Raw genomic sequence first — 24,901 nt, 5'->3', positions numbered from 1 at the left:
CTCTAATTTCCCAAGTTATATCCAAGTTGGATCATAAGAGAAATATTGAGCATAGGATGGGAGATGTGCTTGGAAGATGAGAAGTTATAGAGGAGTCTATGTACCAAACATAACAATCAACCCGGGAGTTAATAAATTCTGTTATAACCCATGAAATAAAATGTACAGAAACTTCTATCAAAGTGGTCTGAAATATTAGGCTTTGCCAACATTATTTAACAAAACCACAATATATAAAAGAAACAACAATTTTATGCATATACTTTTAATAAAGAACATAAGAAGATAAGGCTGATCAGTATTTGTGGGTATTTCTCTGGCAAGACACAAGGTTTTAAGAGTACCATATATAATCACTTTGAGCAGATTGGAGGGGAAAAGGACTTGTAGCAAATTGGCAACTTGAGCTTACTTGCTGAGGTCCCCAGGGCCTTTCTTTCTCCGGTACTCCAATACATTTCATATGTTACCGAGACCCAGTACTGGTTTTTCTGCTGTGTCTCTTTGCTGATTTAACCAGCAGAGTGACAGCAATTATTCCTTGACTGCATCTTATTGTTATTTTCCTTTCCTTTAACGCCATTCCCTACTTAGAATGTATTTCCTGATACACTACATTCATTGCCTGTTTTAACTCATTGTGCTGATGGCCATATACCAGGCTTATACAAAGAACACATGTAATAGTTTTGAACACTGTGTGGGACACAGCCTTATTCATTTTGGGGAAGTAAACATTCATGGGTTGCATGCTATTAGGAGCCACCCATTCATTATTATATTACATAACACCTGCATGCAAAAGATTACAGTTTAATATGGCACATTACAGCTATAGTTAAAGAAATGTAGATGTACCATACTTAATAAAACATTTTCTACTGATTGTATGGAGCTTATGAATTTTCTACTAACATGGGACTGTGGAAGGGTTGAACAATCTTGTTAGATGCCTTCTATGACTCTGAAAGAAACACAGAACATGTCTTTTGAACCAAATGAGTACTTTAGCTACTGTGGGAGCAGAGGTTCTAGAATGTGTAAATGGAATGTTTTTCACTTGCAGTGACTGTTGGACATTTTTCCAGGAGAGGACAGAATTATTCCTTTAAAGTATCTGCTCCTCATCACCAGGCAGCCCATTTTGGAGACAGTGTGATGAGAAGGGAAAGGGATTGACTCTACATTACTGTTCCATTACTGTGAATTTGGGTCATGTTAAATTTCAGGTGCACTTTACAATAATGTGCATTCAATATTCTTAAAACATACCTGCTAGGGTTGTGCTTAAGTCTCCATTTACTGCAATGTCTACATTTTGTGCAATTTGGCATAAACATGGGGAAACACATTAATTTCACTGACAAAATCAGCCCTGAGATTTGGCTCTATGGGTTTCCAGAGGAGATAATGACACTGGCTGATGCCATGTAGTGTGAACTATATGTGTCACATGGGGCCAGTGGGGTAAAGAGGCACGTATTACATTTATGTCACATAGAGAAAAAGAGTTGCATAAAATGCATGCTTTCAGATTATAGACAAAGTAGGACTCTTCTGAAATGTGATCTTGGCCTAATTTTTCTCACTGTTCTAAGCTGCTGCATGGTAATTGCAGTACTAAAAAGCCAAGTCACTCTAACAGTACACTGGACATTGTTTTGTTCCAAACAGCTAGGCGCATTTGGAGGGCATTTCATTTATTTGGCCTTAATTCTTCTACCTGTACCATAGGGAAATAATTTCTACTCTGTCTATTTCTAAGAACATTGTTGGAATTAATGGAAAACATTAATAAAGTACCCTAATCTCTGAAAGAACAAATCAGCAATGAGAACATGGAAGAATGGAGAGCGCTGGTTTACTTAGAAATACTGTTATGGTTAAACTCTTCATTCTAATCCTGCAATAATACATATAAGAGCACTAAAGATTACATAGCACCTTTTAGCTGTGGGATCCTAATGAGTGTTCTCATGTTGCAAATGGGGAAGAATGGGTACCAAAGATTGGGGAATGAGATCCCACAGAGGTTATTGGACAGGGCTGCAAGGAAAAGCAGGCAACGGAGCCAAATCAGGATATGCTAATTATCAAACAAATCTCTGTTGTTTCAATAATAAACCAATTGGAGGAATGCTTATGTACGTAGTCAATACTCAATCTATGGATATTATCAGTCTATAAACTAGTGAGATCAAGGTGCTGAGATAGGAATAAGGTTTCTTTATTTCACTAAGCCCCCAGTAAAAACACTGATTTATTTGGCCTTTTGAAGACTGTAAATCTATCGGCTTTGCATCTTACCTTTCCTGAGCTTTATGACCTGATTTCTATGAGTGCTAATAGACTCTATGCATCAAAGAAGTTCTTGCTTCCTTTCTGGCTTTGAATTATAGCTAATAGCTACTCTGCCTAAACCCTTGGCAGAAGATGATACATGGAAAAGAGAAAGGCTTGTTTTGAGGCCCACTGGCTATGAAGTAATAGGCCTACCTTTAAAGGTGCATTTCACGAATAGAAGGCAAGTCTTGTCCATCACAAGGCCACGTGGATGGCCAAATAAGCTTTCAAGAGAAACCTAAACAAGGGAGTGTCTTGGAGGGAGAGAGGAAGGGGAAAACTATTCCCATCTGAACATATGGAATTTCATTGGGAAATCCAGTATGCATAGTCTTCTAGGCTGCTTCTTAGTGTCCACGTTTGAGAAACAGCCCCTGGCCCTGATATATTTAGTCATGTCTAGTATTCTCTCAAGTGATATGCTGGCCACAATCAATTTAATTTATGATAAAAGTCTTATCTTGACCCAAATTACCTAGAGAATCCAAATAAACAGGTCTTTTGCTGCTTTAAGTAGTTGGGTTGCTTGCTTTCTCAGCTCCACTGGAGCCTGAACATTGAGTTGATTGTGGCAGGCAACTCTTTCTACTCAGTAAGGTTTGAGGGAAAATAATTTAGTAAACCTAACATTCCTCCAGGAGCTCAACTCCTTGATATCTGGAAGATGCCTGTAACACTGACTGATCTCTGGAAGAGCTGAGATTTCTATGGTCAAGAGCTGGGCACTAGAGCACTGCCTGAGAAACAAACATCATCAATACTTTTAGGTATTATTATTATAAAGAAGCAGCATTCGTGTCCATACTCACTAATTTAGGTACTGGGACTAAAAGAACAGATGATTATAAATTAATGGGGAAATGAATGTAAACTATCTTCAAGGCTGAAATACCACTGAAACTAAGAAAACAAGAAACAAAGAAAAACCAAGGATTGTCATATTACTATTAGATTATCACTATCTGTACACTAACGCTTGCTGTGAAAACATAAATCTTCAGTGCTAATCCTTAGGCCAATTTCAACTGTAAAATTTCATCCTGATAAATAGTATTGTAATTAAACCTGAAAATCACCATTAACCTCCTTAACAAAATTGATGGTCTATAACTTAGGCTTATAGTTCTTCTTTCATCATAACAATAACTCATAAAGGCTAAAATAAAGCTAGGTAGCAGACAAAAAAGAATAAAAGTAATTAGAGAATTTTACCACAGGCTGGTATTACAAGTATGTAAAACACTAATTGTTATATTTAATAAAGTAGAAATCTGATCTGATCTGATCTTCCCAACTAGTTGTGGTTCTTTCAGGAACACTATACATCTATGACAGACATCAGGTTTTACATTTACATTGCTGTTCAGTTCCCAATTTGAGGACCCTGATCGCAGTGTGTCAAATCTCTCTTGAATTTTAGGGACCTGATATAGGGATGATGCTCACAGTTCAGCATATATTTAAATTGCTATTTAGAAAAAAATATTGAATAAACAATGCAGAGTTTTTAAACTTCATTTTTCACAATACCATCGCAGAATTTTGTGTAAATGTACTACATATGTGCATGCTTGTCAATGCACATGCATACAAGCAGCAAATGTAGTCTGTAATCTGATTCCCCTCAATTCCACAAAGACCCTATAGATATGATTAATACACTTTCCAGGGGAGTTAAAGACTCCAAGAAAGTCTTTTGAATTCCGCTTTACCACATAAGAAGAATGAAAATAGCCTCTAGAAACATTTATATGCATTTAGGCCTTCACAGACCGAGGCGGGGTAGGGGGAGGAAGAGAGGAAGACTGGATGGTATTAACTGCTACCAGATTGATGAATTCAGTCAGTAAATTAAATGACTTGTAAAGTTCCAAAACACCTATTTTCACAGTAAGTTTTTGACAAAATGCTTTCATATACTGAAGCTTTCAATCCGCCACGGTGACTTATTTTGAAGATTAAAATGGTTCCCAACATTGAACTCTGTAAACTTCATGGGAGATAGATGATCCTATGAATAAAAAAAAGAAATTCACAAGGTGAGCTGAATAACTTAAATATACACATGGTAACATCCATTGACAATAATGTGCAACTGTTAAAATTATGTCTACAAAGAATATGGGTCAGCATTAAAAATGTTAAGTAATAAAGGCAGAATGCAAAATTACATATGCAACATTATGGTTATTTTTAACCTACTAATTGTATCTGGAACAAAAGCCTGAGGAAATACACTAAATTGTTGTTAAGTGGTGGGTTCGTGGGTAATTTATTTTTATTTTCTCTACTTTCTATTTGTATTTTCCACATTTTCTCCAGTAACTATATAATATCATCATCCAAAACAATTTATATTTTAAAATTCACGTGGAAATAACATGAGCTTTGAAATTGGGCAATTCTGATTTTGAATTCTAGCTTTGCTGCTTGTTATCTACTTGACTCTGGACAAATAATATCAATGGACCTTACTGTCTTCATCTGTAAACAAGTCATAATAAAATCTATCTAAAATGATATTTGGCATATAGTAGGTACTCAAGTAGCTGTTATTAGAATAAGCTTTTTGGAAAACAACTTGGTGTGTATATTAAGAGTCATTAAAAAGTTCATATCAGTGATTTTGCTTCTTGAACTTTATACTAAGAAAATCATTAAGAAAAAGATTTATGCCCAGTGATATTATTGGCAGCCTTATTTATAATAGTGAAAATTAGATAACATCTTAATGTTGAACAGCAGTGAATTGGTTAAGTAAACAACAGTGCCTTGATATAATGGGAAATTATTTTCAGCATTAGTTTAAAAAAGCAGAACTGAAAACTGAATACAATATGACTTCAATGTTTAAAAAATATATTCATAGAAAATATTTGAGGGGATACAGCCAAATGTTAACATAAGCAATCTTTCAGTGGTGGATTATGGGTGATTTTGATGTTACACGTACTTTTTTTATCTTTTCTATTATAAGTATGTTTAATGTACTTATAAAATGGATTACAGGTCAGAGGAATGGTGGCATGAGAGGTTCCCTTGGTCTCTCCCCTTGAAGTTTCAACAATTTGAACAGCTATAACTCAACAAAGGATTCCCTGCTAATGCACAAACCCATCTGACAGATCCACTAATTGAAACATCTAAAGGTGGGCAAATGGGAGTGAACTGGGGTAGTGGGAAGGGAGAAAAACAGAGGTGAACCACAGACACAGCCCTGCAGCCCGGCACTCACTGTGGGGCTCAGCCCGGAGAGGGGAGAAATCAGGTTGTGGAATAGCACTCCCTTCAGCCAGTAGGAGCAAAGAGATTTAGAGAGCATTCTTGCAGGAGTGGGCAGTACAAACTGCGGCTGAGCCCAGTGACCTCGGCAGAGAGGAAGCACAGAGGTGTGGCGAGTGTCTGGCAATTGGCATTTCAGACAGAGAAACATAGCAACAGAGCCTGACCAGCTTTCCCCAACCTCTGAGAGCTTGCCTTTCTACACCCTTCATGTTGGGATAAAGAGCACATTGTCAGTGAACCTAAGAACTGGTATAACCCACACCATTTTCTTAAAATTGTTTCTGTAAATAAGAACTTGTGAAATCATATGTAGCTATGGATAAACTGCCTGTTTCCTTAAAACATTCTAGGGGCTAACCTCGAAGGAAGCAGACTCCAGCTTCCAGGCATTTTAGCTCCGGGACATTTGCTCACCTTTGACAGTAAAACCAGAATGACAAAAACCAGATCAATTGTTGATTGGCTCTGAGAATGACAAAAATCAGACCAACTGTTGATTGGCTCTGAGGTGGTTACTGGAGCACACTGTGCTGAGACACATATACCACCTTCAATGGGGAGCCAGCAACCCCCTTCCTCCCACCAGTTTCCTTTGTTCTTCCTACCCCTTTGAGGGTCATAAAAACCATCAGGATGGGCAGGGTAGGACAATTGGAAACCTAATTACAATTATAGCGTTTTGGACTACAAATATGGCCAACAAGGAATGTGGCTGCCATTTGGACTACAAGTAATATGGTGACTAAACTCTGACCCAGAAGAGGTGGCTAACGTCAGACCAGGAACCACCAATGATATGTGGCCGCTTTGTTCACCAAGAACCAATCCTTTGCTCCCTCGGGGAGTCAAGCCATATAAAACCCCCCACCCCTTCCCTTCTCCTGCGCGGTCTTTTCTCAGCCCTTTCTCTGTACAGGCGGAGAAACCTTCACCCGGGAGCATAAACCTCCAAAATAAAGCTTACTTGCCTGTTTTCATGGCTAATTGGCTGCTTATTTCCTCGGCAGGGTCTAAAAAAACCTTACATTTGGTGCCAAAACCCGGGAGGAGTCATTGTCTACTGAAGATTGCTCCTCTCCCGGCTCCCCGAGGAGGCCTTGTGGCTACCCCACCAAGTCTGAGCATTGAACCAGGCTAAGTGCTGCCTCCCCTTCCCTTCCTGGTCCTTGGATTCTGCTCCGGGTCCCTGTCCATTGGAAAGGCTGCTTTCCTAACCGAAAATCGTAGCACTACATCAGGGGAAGCCCTTCCAGGAGAAGCTGTTCTCCCTCCAGGATTCAAGAACAGGTGGAGATGTCCCTTGGGCTTGAACTCCCTTTCTGTCTGACTTGGTCTGTGACTTGAGTTGCGGGACGCCAATTCTCAGTCACTGATCTTCTATCCTTGGGACCAGGAATGGGAGGGCAGGGGTTCAAACCAGACCCTAAGTCGCCTCTAGGGTGTCTGGCCTCAAACAAAAATGACTGATTTTTCTGTCCACTACAGCCTGGCCGTTATATCAGTTCAGTAATTGCAAAACCTGGCCCCCCCCGAAGGCACTTTCTATTTCGTTACCCTTACTGACCTAAATAATTTTTGCAGACTGGGAAATAGTCTGAGGCCCCCACATTTGGAGCTTCCAAACTTTGTGCTCCTGCCCGGACTTGTGAGTCCACTGTCCCACGGCACAAGTCCTCTTGCCCTGGAAAAATTCTGAATCTGCACTCTCGCCAAAACTAACTGCTCCAGAGCCTCCACCCTCTTTTTCTGACTCTCTTGAAGATCTTGCTCCCCCCCCCTTCTTCCCCCTCCTTATCAGATCCCACCAGCGGCTACTCCAGCCCCGGTCCTCCCCTCTCAACCAGATTCTCCCCCTCCCTCTGAGGACCTTTCTTCCTCCTCCCCCCCGCCACCTCTTTATCAGCTCCTGCCAGTGGCCTATGCTGGTAGAGGCCTATGCCAGTAAAAGCCGAGGTGGTGCCAGAAAAACCCAACCCTTTGTCTCCAGCCTTTTGGAACACAGTAAGTATGGTCTCACGAGCAAAGCTGGCCTGCCTTTCTCACTTTCGGAATTAAGGAAATGCTGTGCTGTGGGGGTGGGAAATTTCAAAGTGCTAGGCTTATGTTCGGAAGTAAAAACAATAAGATCTGAAATGAGTGCTCCGGTTATGTCCGGGCTCCAAAGAAAAGAGGCAGTTCCTCCCCCCAGCCCAAATCTTTGGGTGTCCCTACATAAGTGAGGGCCTTGCGGGGGTGTCTGGGGTCAATCCCTAAGATGGGCAGGGGCCTCATAGGAAATTCCAATCATGGTAATTGAACTCCGGCTTGTCTGGGAAAGTGCACTTAAGGGCTGGTCACCCAGCACTCCAAGCCCCCCCTGGCTGTATTAGACAGTCAGGGGAGAAACCAAAACATGCAAAAAAGTTAGGGATAACCAAAGGAATAACGGCTTTTAGAAGCCCTGCACACAAACAGCACAATCTAACCCACTACTTGGATTCCTTAGCCTTTTCTGCCTCTGAACCTGACCAGGGAAAGAAGTCAGTTTGAATCATTAGCCTGTTGTAAGCTTGCAGTTTTCTTTTTTTGTTTTCCCCGTAGTTTTTATTTTTTTCATTATTTTTTAATATATTTTATTGATTATGCTATTACAGTTGTCCCATTTCCCCCCTTCACTCCCCTCCACCCTGTATACCCTCTCCTACCCACTCCCCCCTTTAGTTCATGTCCATGTGTCATAAGTTCTTTAGCTTTTACATTTCTCATACTATTCTTACCCTCCCCCTATCTATTTTCAACCTACATTCTATGCTACTTATTATCTGTACCTTTTCCCCCTCTCTCCTCCTCCCACTCCCCTGTTGCTAACCCTCCATGTGATCTCCATTTCTGTGGTTCTGTTCCTGTTCTAGTTGTTTGCTTAGTTTCTTTTGGTTTTGCTTTAGGTGTGGTTGTTCATAATTGTGAGTTTACTATACATGTTTTTTTTTTTTTAAATCTTCTTTTCTTAGATAAGTCCCTTTAACATTTCATAAAATAAGGGCTTGGTGATGATGAACGCCTTTCACTTGACCTTATCTGAGAAGCACTTTATCTGCCCTTCCATTCTAAATGAAAGCTTTGCTGGATAGAGTAATCTGGGATGTAGGTCCTTGTCTTTCATGACTTGGAATACTTCTTTCCAGCCCCTTCTTGCCTGTAAGGTCTCTTTTGAGAAATCAGCTGACAGTCTGATGGGAATTCCTTTGTAGGTGTCCCCTTAACTCTTGCTGATTCTTGGATTCTCTCCTTAATTTTTACCTCGGCTAATGTAATTATAATGTGCCTTGGTGTGTTTCTTCTTGGGTCCAACTTCTTTGGGACTCTCTGAGCTTCCTGGACTTCCTGGAAGTCTATTTCCTTTGCCAGAATGGGGAAGTACTCCTTTATTATTTGTTCAAATACATGTTCAATCTGTTGCTCTACCTCTTCCCCTTCTGGTACCCCTATAATTTGAATGTTGGAAAGTTTCAAGATGTCCTGGAGGTTCCTAAGATTCTCCTCGTTTGTTTGTTTGTTTGTTTGTTTGAATTCTTATTTCTCCATTCTTTCCTGTTTGGTTGTTTCTTTCTTCCTTCTGGTCCACTCTATTGTTTTGAGTCCCAGTTTCCTTCCCATCACTGTTGGTTCCCTGTGCATTTTCCTTCATTTCTTTTATGGTAACCTGCATTTGTTCATCTCATTTGTGCCCAAAATCAACCAATTCTGTGAGCTTCCTGATGACCAGTGTTTTGAACTGTGCATCTGATAGGTTAGCTATCTCTTAGTCACTCAAAAGGATGAGTTCTGGGGCACTGATTTGTGCTTCTGTTTGAGCCATCTCTCTCTCTCTCTCTCTCCCTCTCCCTCTCCCTCTCTCTCTCTTTTTGGTCTGGTCGCTCCTGTTACAGTGAGGGGCAGAGCCTTAGGTGTTCACTGGGACTGGGCACCCCAGTGGCTAGATTGTGACGTTGTATGTGAGGGCGGGATTGAGAGGGAACAATGGTGGTAGCTCTGTTCTCTGTGGGACCTCAGTCCCTTCCCTGGGATCCTGGGTTGCGCTCTCTGCCCTGCTCCACAGTTGCCACCTCACTGGGTCTGCCAGCTGCTGCTTGCGTACTCAGGGTCCACCCGCTGTGATCTTGTGAGCCCCAGATGCATTACACACTCCTGGTTGCCTTATGTGTCCAACTCTTTCTGCCCTCCGCGCTGTGACCCACGCCCTGCTGCTTGTCTCCACCCCTCCTACCAGTCTGGATGAACAGGTCTATTTCAACTTCTTGGCTGTCTGACTTCCATTCAGATAAATTCTCTGTCAGTTCTGGGTGTTATTCTGCCTCTAAATTGTTGTTCCAATCTTGGTTGTGCGTGGAGGTACGGTGCGTCCACCTATGCCTCCATCTTGGCTGGAAGTCCGCAGCAGTTTTCTCTCTCTCCCCCGGTAACTTCTAACAACTCAATTTGCATCCGAATACCCCTTGAAAAAAACTGAAGGGGGTGGACAATGTTATGTTTGCTGGGCAAATGTCTTGTTTTCTCTCTCTCTCTCTCTCTCAAGAAATCGCCGCACCCCATGGGCACAGGTCAAGCATTTAAGAGACACAAGGGCACTCGCCGCAACAAAGACACATGTGGGAGGTTACTTTGGATGTGGACCAGGAAAGAACACTAGGTTTCCCGCCAACTGCAAGCAAATGTCCATGCAACTAGAGGCACACTGTAAAAGCATTCATGGTCCCATCCCTGCGGCACATTCCCCACTTAGGTGTAGTCTTTGAGAAGAGAGCAAGATTTTAGCCTGTAGTGGAAGTCCTGGCTTTTCCACGCTCTGTTCTCCTAACTAGGCCTTTTTGTTCAAATTTGCCTCATTCATGAGTCTTTTCTTTTTTCTCTGATCACTCCATTTGCATCTCTGACTACTCTCATGCCTATCTGCTTTACCAAATAATTGCTGTGTTTATTTTCTAGCCAGGCAGCCATCTAATCAGTAAAACCATGCCTTTGATCCTTATTGCACAACAGGAGGTGATGATATTCCTTACCTGCCTAACCCAAGCCTTGCATTCAATTTCAGCTTTATATTGGGCTTGGCCTCACTATGCCCACATTGCCTAGAAACAAGGGTACAAAAAGGGAAAATCTCATTCCCTCCTTGACTATAGAACTCAAAAAGGAAACTGGGGAATTCAGTCTTTGGAGCACTGTAAAGTTCTAAACCTAAGGGCTACTGTAGGTCCTGAAAGAAATAGAGTAATTAACTGGCCGCTAAAAACAGCGGGGTACCTGCCTCTCCAGTGCTGTGGAGAAGGCAACATTTTAAACTGAGGCAGTTTTTTCCAGCTGTGCCTGAGTGCTAAGCCTGACATCTCTGCAGTTTTTTTTCTTCCAGCCTCTGTCCTGAGCACAGCAGGGGGCAGGGCACCACAGCACCCAGAGTTTTCATAATGCTGGCAAACAGCAGCTTATGGTGGTTTTTTTTTTCCCTCCTTTAAATAGGGCCGTACTCGGGTACATGCACCTTTCTCAATAGCTGACCAGCAGCAGTATGAGGAAACGCCAGGAAACCTGTCTGAAAATCCCTCGGAACTCATCAGTAACTTCCATATTTTAACCCTTGCCTTTAATATAACCTGGAGAGACCTTTATATAGTTCTAACTAACTAATTTGGGAAGAGAACCCTGCACTCTTCCACAACAGACTGGTAGAGGCCTTTCAGAAATACACTAATACAGACCCATCGTCTCCAGAGGGACAGGTATTAATAGGGCAACACTTTATAACCCAGTCAGCCCCTGATATTCCTAAAAAACTTAAGAAATTACAAATGGGGCCCCAAACCACTTTGGCACAGCTGATGGATGTTGCCTTTTTGGTTTTTATCAATTAAGACTTAGAGGAGCCCTGGCTGGCATAGCTCAGTGGATTGAGTGCGGGCTGGGAACCAAAGTGTCCCAGGTTCGATTCCCAGCCAGGGTACATTCCTGGGTTGCAGGCCATAACCCCCAGCAGCCGCACATTGATGTTTCTTTCTCTCTGTCTCCCTCTCCCTCTCTCTCTCTCTCTCCCTCTCCCTGCCTTCCCTCCCTAAAAATAAATAAATAAATATTAAAAAAAAAGACTTAGAGGAAAGACAGGCCAAGCTAATTACATTAGCTCTTAGTGGCAACATTGGCTATAGCCAGCCACCTCAAGGTAACCTGGGAAAGCCACAGAGGTGTGGAGGGCACAAGGATCAAATGTGCTTTAAGTGAAAATGCCTTGGACACGGAGCTAAGGAATGCACTAAGCCACCCCCAGGGCCATGTCCCAAGTGCAAAGGAACAAACCTTAATCCCTGGCACTGGAAGGGCGACTGCTCCCATTCCCAGAGTGGAAAGGGGTCATCTCCTATGGCCATGGCAGCACTTGAGGACTGAGGGTGCCCGGGGAGCAGGTTGGCCCCAGCCTACGCCAGCATCTCGATCTCTAATGAAATACCCCAGGTGACTCTTGACATGGCAGGTAAGAAAATTAATTTTCTTGTTGATACTGGGGCCACTTACTCTGTCCTTAATTCATATGCTGGTACTCTCTCTTCTAACTCAAGAAGCATTATGGGGATTAAGAAAAAATCTAAGACTTGTTTTTACATGTCCTCTATCACTTGTCAGTTTGAAAGCCAAATTTTTAAACATTCTCTCCTGATTATTCCACAATGCCCTATACCATTGCTAGGACAAAACCTCTTGGCCAGACTGGAAACTATTTTAAAGTTACAGGAAGCCTCAGATAAGGTCCTTATAATTATGCTAGCTTGTAAAGACAAGAAGGAAAATAATATCCCAAAGCAGATTTTACAAAAAGTAAATCCCTTAGTTTAAAACTCTGGAGTTCCTGGCCAAGCCAGCACTGCCCAACCAGTCCAAATCCGCCTTAAGCTGGCCCCTGCCTCAGAAAAGTGGTCAGCGCAGCTGATAGGAGATACCTGAGTCCGCTTTACACAAACACCAGGTTCTCCCGATAAAGTTTCTACAGATCCTCCTCCTCCTCCTTGCCCACCCATGCCTGTCAGAGACCACTCCTAAACTACAAAGCAAATACATTTGGAGATTCTTCGTACATGACACCTATGACAAATATGGATGGGTGGTTTCTCACCCAGTCACTTCCGTGGATTGCCCTCCCTCCGGTTGTGCTATATCCATCCTTCTCTCTGCTCCCAAAAGTAGCTTTAAAGGGCTAAACAGCTGGACTGCCCCATATGGATGACATGTTCTCTGCTTCCTCTGTGATCAGATGGATAGTAATTGCAAACTCTGGCCAGACACATACGGAAGCTGCCTCTACTACTATTGCAAATACCGTGAATGGAGTACTCTCCAGCCTTGGCACTTTGCTATTAATAACCCATGGGACTCCAAATGGGAGTGGGGAGTAAAGGGAAAACTGTACCAAAGCCTCTCCTATTTGCATCCCCAGAGTTCCATTAAAGTATACCGAGCTCTTATTCCAGGTCCATGGATTAAAACCCTATTAACTAATACCATATTAGCACATGAACAGTCTCTACTAACACAAATCCAGCAAGAAAAACAAGAAAATACCCCCTTCTCTTGGCTTGGCCTCGTACGTCAAGGTATTTCCCTCCTAAACCTTACTGATATAGGAAATATTACTGACGGTTTCTTATGTGCTTATCTCGACCATTCTCTGATCTCTATCCCTAATCCTCTCAATGTCACCAACTCCCCCACACCTTTCTTCTTAAAGGATGTACTTCTTCTCTAAGATCCTGGACACCAGCCGCAGGTATGTTATGCCACTGATAGCACCCCCTCCTGCAACCAAACTATACTCATATCAGGAACCATCACCAGCCCCCCGGTACATTTTTTTGGTGCAATGGAATGCTGCTGTGGACCATTAACTCCACCTCTGCTTCCCCCTGCTTCCTGACCGTGCTGACCCTACAGCTTATGCTTTATGGAGAGGGAGAGCTCAGGGACAAACTAACCAGGCATAAAAAGAAATGGGCCAGTCTTCCTGCCTATAATATCAGGTCTAACCTTCACCACAATGCTGGAAGCAGCTGAGGTAGGCAGCACTGAGTTAGCACACAGTCTCCAAGCCACTCGCCAACTACAAGCTGAGTTGGAGCAGGCCCTTGATGCCTCTGCCACCTCTCTAGCATCTTTGCAGAGACAGATAACCTTGGTAGCCCAGGTTGCCCTCCAGAATCGCAGAGCCCTGAACCTACTAACAGCAGAAAAAGGAGGAACATGTCTTTTTGCAGGGACAGTGCTGCTTCTATATAAATGAAAGTGGCCTAGTAGATGGAAATGTTAATACCCTACAGAATCTCAGGGACAAATTATGCCAAGACCCTACCTCTCTCGAAACAGTAACCCCATGGTGACATTCTTTACTCTTTACCACCCTGGCCCCAGTCGTAGGGCCAGTCATAATAATCTGCATACTATTAACGTTTGGCCCCTGTTTCCTGAAGTTTCTCCAGGAAAGAATTTGTGAAGCCTCCCGGGTTACCTTCAACCAGATGCCGCTTCACGCCCAAACCTACTCGCCCCTCCCTGATGGACCAGAAATGGCCAACCTCTCACCCCTCCCCTCTATGCCCTTCTGACGAGCGGGAAGTAGCCAGATTAGACAACGCAGCCCCTTGCCCCTTATCCTATCAGAAATAGGTCGGATGTCAGGATGGGCAGGGTAGGACAATTGGAAACCTAATTACAATTATAGCGTTTTGGACTACAAATATGGCTGACAAGGAATATAGCTGCCATTTGGACTACAAGTAATATGGTGACTGAACTCTGACCTAGAAGAGGTGGCTAACATCAATGATATGTGGCCACTTTGTTCACCAAGAACCAATCCTTAGCTCCCGTGGGAAGTCAGGCCATATAAAACCCCCACCCCTTCCCTTCTCGTTTTCTCAGCCCTTTCTCTGTATGGGCAGAGAAACCCTCACCTGGGAGCATAAACCTCCAAAATAAAGCTCACTTGCCTGTTTTCCTGGCTAATTGGCTGCTTATTTCCTCGGCGGGGTCTAAGAAAACCTTACAAGAACCCCTGCCTGCACTGAGATGTTAAGATGGCCCTTGTGAAATTAGTCTTCCCTCTTCTCAGGCTTCTGGCTCTGAAATAAACTGACTTCCCTTGTACCTACCCTTGACTCTTGATAATCGGCTAATAGGCAAAGGACCTGAATAGTCACTTTTTCAAAGAGGACATACAGATGACCCAATAGGCATATGAAAAGATGCTCAGTATCACTAATCATCAGAGAAAGGCAAATTAAAACAACAATGAGATATGGCCTCACACCTGTAAGAATAGCTATCATCAATAAATCAAACAAAAAGTGCTGGCAAGGATGTGGAGAAAGGGAAACCCTTCTGCACTGTTGGTGGAAATGCAGATTGGGACAGCCACTGTGGAAAACAGTACATATTTTACTCAGAAAATTATACATGGAACTACCTTATGACCCAATAATTCCACTTCCGGAAATATATCCAAAGAAACCCAAAACCCTAATTCAAAAGAATATATGTATCCCTATGTTCATTGCAGCATTATTTACAATCACCAAAATTTGAAAGCAACCCAAGTGCTTTCAGTAGACAAGTACATAAAAAAGCTGTGGTACATTTACACAATGGAATTCTACTGAACTCTAAAAAAGAAGAAAATCTTACCTTTTGCAACAGCATGGATGGACCTGGAGAGTATTATGCTAACTGAAATAAGCCAGTCAGAGAAAGACAAATAGCACATGATTTCACTTATATGTGGAATCTAATGAATAAAATAAATAAGCAAAATAGAAACAGACTCATAGATACAGAGAATAGACTAACAGCTGTTGAAGGGGCAATTGACAGGGGGCAGGGCTCAATGAAATAGGTGAAGGGATTAAGCAAAAAAACCTCAGACACAGACATCGGTATGGTGATTAACAGAGGAAAAGGGTAAAGGGGTGATAAGTGGTAAATTTGGGTGGTGAACACATAATACAATATACAGATAAAATTGTAACCTTGAAACCTAAATAATTTTATTAACTAATGTAACCCCAGTAAGTTCAATAAAAATTTAAAAACCACCTGTTTTCCACATGTCCTTGCCAACACTAGGTACTCTAATTTATACTAGTTGATTGCCTCATAGACAAAAATTGTTTTTGGGGGGTAATTTTATTTTGTATTGCTTTCCAGTGAACTTGAACAAATTTTATGTTTATTTTTCATTTTTACTTTTATTTTGTCAATTGTACCTTTGCCCATTTCTAACAGTTGTGTTTTTCTTTTTTTACTGATTTCCAAGATATTTGTAAATTAATGATGTTAAATTTTGTTTTATATGTTTTACGAATGTTTCTCCAAGTTTATATTTTCATTCTGAAGAAAATATCTAGAATCTGTGCTTTTTGTGTATAAACATGGCAATAATTTTTATGTATAAAAATTTGAGAAAAAACCTGTTAGCATTTGTTAATCCTAAGTCATAAATAGATGAATAATCATTTTATTCTTCATATTTTAATTTTTAAAACTTCTAAAAATAAAAGAAATACATATAAAGAATGTAATAGCTTGGACATAGGCATACATAATTCAACCATCTTTTTATTGGTGGACATTTAGGTTGTTTTCTATTTGGAGCTTTTATAAATATCACTATAGTAATTATCTATACACATTAGAAATTCTTCATATCTTGATTAAGTTTTGAAATGATTCTCCCATTCTTCCTAGAAAATTAATCATTTAATTTATTTTAACAGAGTGCTCTGGGAAAAGCATTGTGTAAAAGCAATTTTTCTTATCAAGGAAATTATATCAAAATATACTTTATGATTTAACATTCACTCAAGATATTCTGAAAAAAGAGCTATATGGTAATATAAGTTTGGCAAGATTTATTACACTTTTGGGGACTGACAAAGTTCCTTAGTATATTGTAACTCCTGATAAGTACTACAGTGAAGACAAGGTTCCATGATTTGCACAAACTAAAATGAGTCTAGTCAAATAGGTTCAGAGGGCTACTAAATCCTCCTTTTGGAGAGTCACAAAACTCATTTGCATAGTAGAAGTCTTGAGAATCCCTATGGTAAAGACAATTCTCTAATTTTGCCAACACAGGGTTCCCTAAATTTATTTCAGCAAAGAACTTCATTCCCCTTTAACATCTGTTAATATGTCAAAATACTAGTGCTTCATAGAATATTCATAGTAAGATGCAAAAATAAAAAAAATGTGAGAGGTACATGCCATGGATAACTGAAATCCAAATGCTACCATACTAGTTGTCTCACTTAAATATCAAACATTTCATCAGTGCTTTGGATAAAAGGACATTTAACTCTTCTCTCTTTTTGACCTTTGATTGTAAGTAAAGGTACTGGTAAATAGTTGAAGTTATGTTTTTAAATGTAGTGCCATAGTGGTAAGAGCATGCTCTAAGGTCAGACAGACCTGGTTTGCAATTTCAGTTTATCCACTGACTAGCTGGAAAGATGATTTAACATCTCTGGACTACAGTTTTCTCATAAGTAAAATGGGAATAATAACATTCACCGCAGAGTTGCTGTGAGGATTAAATGAGATAACATACATCAAATACAATAGCAAAGTGGCTGGCAAATATAAGATCTTATACAGTAGCTATACTGGCACACAACAGGGTTTTATAAGGGAAAAAAGTGAGGACCCAAGAGCCCATAAACAGATTGATAGGCTTCTGAATAATTGCTAGCTTTTTCATGGGAATAAAATTGGAAGGCTTATCAGATCAGAGCTTTGAACTCACTGGTATTTCTATCACTAAAAAAAATCTCCATTTAATATTGAATTACACTGGATTATTTCCTTGTGAATGTTGCAAAGAGAAGGCTCTTTAGCTTTATACTAGACAAAAGACAATCTCATGGATAAGGCTGCCTGACACTGCTGAACAAATTAGTAGCATTTGGGGAGAATTAGAGTATAAGGATGGTGCTTTTGCCTGTGAGTGGGTTAAGAGTAGGTTGTTAGCTGACATAATGGACTCAGGCAGAAAGAGCCTGAAATCTAATGAACAAAATAACCTGATGAACAAAATAGAGACAGAGTCATGGATTCATGGAGCAGACTGACAGTTGTCAGAGGAGAGGTGGTAAGGGGGGACTGGATGAAAGAAGGTGAAAGGATTAGTCAAAGAACATACATGCATGACCCACAGACACAGACAACAGTGTGGTGATGGCCACGGGGAAGGTGGAGGCAAGCAAGGGGTGGGGGATAGGGACATCTGCAATAGTGTCAACAATAAAAAAAAAGAATGAAAAAAAAGAACCTATTTGTAATGTGTATCATTTTAGAGGCCTAAAATGCACCCGAACAAGATTTATAATTCATAGTATGAAAGCACATAACTTGAATGGGCTGTTTGGCAGTTTCTGGATATCCTGTGGGTCTTTTAGTCCAAATGACAAATGTGAGTTAACAGAGAATAAAGGTATCTTTTTTCAGTACATATCAGGGAAATTATGTCTTGAACTCCTATGTATGTGAATAATACAAGAGTGATGAATTTAACATCTTATTTACCAGGGTGACAACTTACTGCTTTCCTAGTAACCTCCCAAAGCTGCCTCTTAGCACTCCAGGTTGCATTCTGTGTGCGTCCCTCAGAATACTGACCTGTCTTAGAGATGCAGGAAATGTGAAAACTGCTACGTTTCTGTTTCCACCGCAAGAGATGAGGAACCTTCTGGATAATCTGCAAGGTTGAAAAGTGAAGGTGATCACTTGTCAGAATGGCTATCATTCAACAAACAAGTGCTGGTGGGGTTGTGGAAAAAAGGGAACCCTAGTACATTGTTGGTGGGAATGCAGACTGGTGCAGCCACTGTGGAAAACAGTGTGGAATTTCCTCAGGAAACTAAAGATGGAACTGCCTTTTGACCTAGAGATTCTGCTGCTGGGAATATACCCTAAGAATCCTGACTCACAAATTCAAAAGAACCTATGTACCCCTATGTTTATAGCAGCACAATTTACAATACCCAAGTGCTAGAAACAGCCTAAGTGCCCATCAGTAAATGAATGGATCAAAAACCTGTGGTACATTTACACAATGGAACACTACGCAGCAGAAAGAAAGAAGGAGCTCCTACCCTTCGTGACACCATGGTTGGAACTGGGGAACATTATGCTAAGTGAAATAACCCAGGTGGTGAAAGACAGACACCATATGATCTCACCTATAAGTGAAAACTAATCAACAAAACAAACAAGTGAGCAAAATAGAACCAGAGAAATGGAAACATGGAATAGACTGACAGTAACCAGAGTGGATGGGAAAGTGGGAAAAAGATAGAAAGGGAAAGGACTAGTTTCATAGCATGTATGAATGACCCAGAAACATGGACAATAGTTGAAAATTGACTGTGGGAGTGGGGGACAGGCTGTGTGGACAAGTGCAAAAGGGGGAAAATTGGGACAACTGTAATATAGTAACAATAAAAATCTAAAAAATAAAAAAACAAATAGGAAAAAAGTGAAGACGATTAAATGTCCTTTTCTCATGTATGGGTGGGTATTTATTCACTGGAATATTTCCTTCTTTTTCAATCCCTAGAGGCAGCAGACATCTGCAAATCTCTAAAGACTGGTATGCTATGCTGAAGTATTTGTAACCAGCCCAGATATTCACATTCCAAGAGTAGTCAGCCTGCTGTACTATGAACTAAGATTATTTCATTTATCAGCATTATCTGACCTATAATACTGCCTGGTATTTGACTTAAATAGCTGTGATGACAGCTCAACATCATGTGGCTTTTAATGGAATGTTTTGGGACTTGCTACTCACAAAATTACCCTGTCTTGCTGTTATTCTACTGGACATAATTGAGGCAGCTCTTACAGGACTTTGTGCTTGTGTGGGTTTTAAAAAAGATTTTATTTATTTATTTTTTAGAGAGTGGATGGGAGGAATAAAAGGGAGAGAAACATGGATGTGCAAGAAAAACATCGATGGGTTGCCTCTCGCTTGCCCCCAACTGGGAACCTGGCCCGCAACCCAGACATGTGATTTGAACTAATGACCTTTCAGTTCACAGGCTGGCACTCAATCCACTGAGCACACCAGCCAGGGCTGTTGGTGTTTTTTTTTTTTTAAAAGGAGTGAGGTATGTAGAAAATAAGAGGCTCTGAAATTAACAGCCAACATTATTTGTAGTACAAATGTTTTGTTTCCAACCTCCTGCATTTTGGGTGAGCGAAGTATACTCTGAATCAGCTTGCTTAATGTGCAGATAGTCACTTTCTTTATACTCCCCGCATAAAATGTACTTGGCACTTTGAAGTTAAAAAAAAAAAGTTGACAGTGGTTGGCCCTGACAGTTTCTGCGTAGTACATTCTACTTTATGAAATCAATGTGCCATTCACAGTGCTCCTGAAAGTGTGAGTTCTGGATTTCAGAAGATAGAGGCTACCCAGGGTAGGTTACCCATGCCACAGTTAACTAGGTAGATTCCCGAGACAAGGTTGCTTTCTTCCAGAAGAGTGGAAAAGTAAAAGTGGCTCTGAGAATGTCTTTGGAATCATACTTCATGATGGGGTACAACATTCTGTCTTGTCTGAACTCCCAGACTTAGGGTATTCTTGTCCTTAAGTCTGAACAGAAAGTAGCTGCATTGGACACGCTCTTCAATGAAGGACAGGGAACAATTCATGTTTGTCAAATAATTCAAAGAGAAAAGGTATCAGCAAATGCTTTAGCATACATCTCATCCCACTTACACATTTATACCATGAAGGCAATTGATAAAGTATGGAAGGCAATTCTGTAAATGCAATGCATTATTTGCCTTGCTACTTCTTGCTGATGGTTGGCTGTCTCAAAGTTTTGTAGATACAGGTGGGCGATGCACCATGTCAGAAATTGGCTTTTACTATTCTGCTAAATGGGTTTCTTTTACTTTTTACCACTGTAATCCACACACCTGTTTGGCACAGGATCCTTCCTTCCGGTAATTATTTGAATTAAAATCAGACTTGCAGACATTAAAGCCTGAACTTAAAAACCCAATTATCACCTTCCTTCATGGTTTCACTCCGAGGGGAGATTAAACTAAGGCTGCAATGGTAGAGTCATCACCTGGTGAGGGCTAAATTGAAAAAAATGCAGATCATTCAAAACATCAGCTCTGCACAATTAGAAGACAAATGCAGAATATTTTGAATATTTTCATTTAAAAAATATTTTATTGATTATGCTATTACAGTTGGCCCAATGTTTCTCCCTTTGTCCCCCTCTGCCCAGTACTCCCCTTCCCTCCAGCATTCCCTCCACCCCAGCATATGTCCATGGGTTGTGCTTGTGAGTTCTTTGGCTTCTCCATTTCCTATACTATCTTAATTTTCCTCTGTGTCTTTGTTCCTACCAATTTTGCTTCTTTAAAAAAAAGATTTTTTTATTATTTATTTAGAGAGAGAGAAAGAGGGAGAGAAACATCAATGTGTGGTTGCCTTTTGTGTGCTCCCTACTGGGGAATCTGGCCTGCAACCCAGGTGTGTGCCCTGACTGGGAATCAAACTAGTAGTGGACCTTTGGTTCGCAGGCCAGCACTCAATCCATTGATCTTTAAATCCACACCAGCCAGGCCAACTATGCTTCTTAATACTTGCACCATTTCCCCATTCTCCCCCTCCCACTACCAGCTAATAACCCTCCATATTATCTCCATATCTATGACTCTGTTTCTGTTCTGGTTGTTTGCTTAGATTTTTTTTTTTAAGATTCATTTGTTGATAATTGTGAATTTGTTGCCGTTTTAATGTTCATGGTTTTGATCTTCTTTTTCTTACATAAGTCCCTTTAACATTTCCTGTAATAACGGCTTGGTGGTGATGAACTCCTTTAGCTTTACCCTGTCTGAGAAGCACTTTATCTGTCCTTCCATTCTAAATGATAGCTTTGCTGTTTAGAGTAATCTAGGTTGTAGGTCCTTGCTCTTCATCACTTCGAATACTTCTTGCCAGTCCCTTCTAGTCTGCAAAGTTTCTTTTGAGAAATCAGCTGATTGTCTATGGGATCTCCTTTGTAGATAACTTTCCGCTTTTCTCTTGCTGCTTTTAAGAGTCTCTCTCTATCTTTAACTTTTGGCATTTTAATGATGATGTGTCTTGGTGTGTTTCTCTTGGGTCCAATTTGTTTGGGACTCTCTGTGCTTCCTGGACTTGTATGTCTATTTCCTTCACCAAATTAGGAAAGTTTTCTTTCATTATTTTTTTCAACTAAGGTTTCAATTTGTTGCTTTCTCTTCTCCTTCTGTCAAGGAGATTCAAATGTTGGTACATTTGAAGTTGTACCAGAAACTCCTTACCCTATTGTTGATTTTTTTCTTCTTGTTGCTCTGATTGAAATTTTTTTCCTCTTTGTGTTCTAAACTTTATTTCTGCCTGGGTCTTTTTTTGTGCAATTGAAGTACCCAATGAAGTCCTTGAGCATCCTAATAACCAGTGTTTTAAACTCTGCATCTCATAGATTGCTTATTTCCATTTTGTTTATTTCTTTTTCTGGAGTTTTGCTCTGTTCTTTCATTTAGGCCATATTTCTTTCTCTTCTCATTTTGGCAGCCTCCCTGTGTTTGTTTCTATGTATTAGGTACAGGTGCCTTGACTCCTTGTCTTAGTAGGTGGCCTAATGTAGAAAAGCACACTCATAAATCAGATGAGGCAGAGCCTTAGATAATGGCCATGGAGGGGCAACCCCTGTGAACTATGTTGATGGAGTCTCAGATAAGGAGACTGGAGTTGGGGTGGTATGAGATATATTCAATTCTCGTGTGAGTTCTATTCTCTCAGGACATTATAAGGAATGCAAAATGATAGGGGGAGAAAGGATACCAGAATGGGAATCCAGCTATCTTAAACGAGCTAGGAGACCATAAGAAAGTCATGGAAAGCCTCAAATTTCTTATGTGCAAGTGGTCTATTGGACTGGATAGTTTTGAAGTCCCTTTCTGAGCCTGAGTTTTTATGTGGTCATTAAAATGTCTGAATGCCTGAGTTCCTTAAGAAAATAAGTATGCCCCTTCCCTCTCACTTAGGCTAGAGTAGCTGAGCATGATGTTTTCACAGTCCACAATAACAATCCCTGCCTCCTGATCTGCCCTAGCTACCCAGAGAGAAATGAAAGAAAGTGTTTGTGACATATAAAAGTATCAATGTATTGACAGCTGACCATTGAGTAGAAATGAGCCTTGCCTTTACACAGCTTTGTATAACTAGAAAAGACTCTGTTTTTCCTCTCCCTACCTTCAAGCCTATTCCTTTAGGCATGCAGGTTTTTCCTCTCCCTACCTCCCACTTCTTATGCCACCAGGGAACCCTGACTGAACAAAGTCCTACAAAGAAGAGGTCTTGAGTACACATCAGCAGCCATTTGAGACTGCAGGTAAGTCTGACATTAAGAAGAGCAGAACCCAATTCCATATGAATCTAAGCTCCAAGGCTGGGAGGCAGCAGCTGTTGAGGACAAGTTCACTACTAAGAATCAGTTTTCCACCCGAGGATGTCATGGCTGTGCACACCCAGAACGCATTGTCATAAATGGTGATCCGCTGATGTAGAGAGGCTGCTGCATGTCTGTCACTGCCCCTCCATACCACCAGACCACTGGCCATGCACAGCAGTAGCTTCAGCGCAGCCCAGGGTCACTTGTGTTTCTGGGGTAGGCTTACAGGACAGAGAGCCAGACTTGGATTTTAGGGCCTGATTTGTTTCCTCCTTAGTTTTATTCTGCTCCTGTTTGGATGATTTAAGAGCATCATACTTCTTTCTCCAGTGTTCCTTCTCTTCCTCCTCTCCCGCTTCCTTAGTTCCCACTCCTGAGCCTCCTCAGCTCACTGCTTGGCCTCCAGCCTCTTCTCAGCCTCTCATTTTAATACTTCTAGCTACCACTGCCTCTCTCACTGCTAATCCATTTGTACCACCTTCACGTGCTGTATGTAACATCTTGTTGCCACACGGTTTAAACTGCTTCTCATGCAAGCAATCCCCTGCCACTTTAGCCAAGGCAGGATCCAAGGGGTTGTCCTTCAGTCCAGCCACTTCAGGCTCTTGAGCTGAGCAAAGCTGCCAGGCAGGGTGACCAACTTACTGTTGAAGACATGGTGCTGGAGGTTGACCAGAGGGCCAAGGTCTGCGGCAGTTGCTGCAGTTTGTTGTTACTCAAGTCTAGCCTAGCAGGTGTGTGAGGCCACAGAAATCCAATGGTAGAGTAGCCAGCTTGTTGCAGGACAGATCTAGTGTGGCAGCCTTTGGAACGGCAGCCAGCTCCTTGACTGAGACCTCATTCGGGTCACTGAGGCTCAGGTTCAGTTTGGTGCCATCTAGCTTACCACAGATATTCCTGCCCTTGCTACTGGCCTTGGTCATGGTGACACAGGCTGAGTGAGTCCCCCTCTGGGGCTTTGATTGGCAGATGCCTGAGAAACAGCTCCTCAGCTCAGTGAACTCATACCCAATCAACAAAGCCTGCGTCCTCTACTGCCCCAGGTACGAAATCTCTGCCACCCATCTTCCCCCAGCTGCGTTATGTTTCCCTGTCCTGCTCCCACTGGAGCCCACCTATTTTATGGTTGAATATTTTTGATCAAGTCTGGAATTGGAAACTGGCTTAAGAAAATAACCTCTTTATAATGTAGTGCTACATCTATACTTAAAAGTATTCTGCTTGCCAACACCAAGCTCAAATATGAATTGTTTTTTTCCATTATGGAGATATTTTAAACTAGGTTAAAACATTATAAGGCTCTGATTTCTATTAGTTTGGGTTTTTTAATACCAAAATAAAAGTTATCACCTTTATTAGAAACTGCTATAAATAAAAGTCTGTTAAAAAAGACTGATAGCTGAAGGAAGGTTATCAAAACACAGTCAGTTTTTCAATAGTCAGCAAGAGAAGGAAGGTAAGGGAGTTTCCTTTGTTACAACTTCTTTGGGCTGGGCAAGAACTCTTTCCTTTTGTAACTATGGATTTGGGACTGTTTTGCCTTGATTAGTCTTATTAACATAACTCACTCTAAAACTGGACTTTCAGGTACAGAATGTAGGCCTAGATAATCTAACTGGGTGAATATTTAGAAAGGCTTGTTTCTGAGCTCTGTTCCCCACCTTAATGAGCCTCAAGTTATTACTCAAAATTTCTGTCAGCTACTGCATTATTGGGACCAGCCACTAAAAATTACTCTCTGAAGCCTTTTATTAGCAACATAA

The 24,901-nt window shown here is 41.2% G+C and overlaps 1 protein-coding gene and 1 pseudogene across 1 annotated transcript in view; both read right to left on the bottom strand.

Moving 5' to 3' along the window:
- Positions 1 to 247: 247 nt before the first annotated feature.
- Positions 248 to 24,901, bottom strand: part of ZDHHC15 (zinc finger DHHC-type palmitoyltransferase 15) — an 88,280-nt gene continuing 63,626 nt past the window's right edge. Inside the window, exons 11-12 of the mRNA XM_028522501.2 lie at positions 18,313 to 18,391; positions 248 to 4,354 (exon numbers count right to left, since the gene is read on the bottom strand). Of these exons, the coding sequence (XP_028378302.1) occupies positions 18,345 to 18,391 (47 nt within the window). The 3' untranslated portion in view covers positions 248 to 4,354; positions 18,313 to 18,344. The remainder of the gene's footprint in view (positions 4,355 to 18,312; positions 18,392 to 24,901) is intronic.
- LOC114504683 lies at positions 23,156 to 24,162 on the bottom strand (annotated as a pseudogene).

Source organism: Phyllostomus discolor, chromosome X (assembly GCF_004126475.2).
Source record: "Phyllostomus discolor isolate MPI-MPIP mPhyDis1 chromosome X, mPhyDis1.pri.v3, whole genome shotgun sequence".
Lineage (NCBI taxonomy): Eukaryota > Metazoa > Chordata > Mammalia > Chiroptera > Phyllostomidae > Phyllostomus > Phyllostomus discolor.
This window is presented reverse-complemented; position numbering and strand designations above follow the sequence as displayed.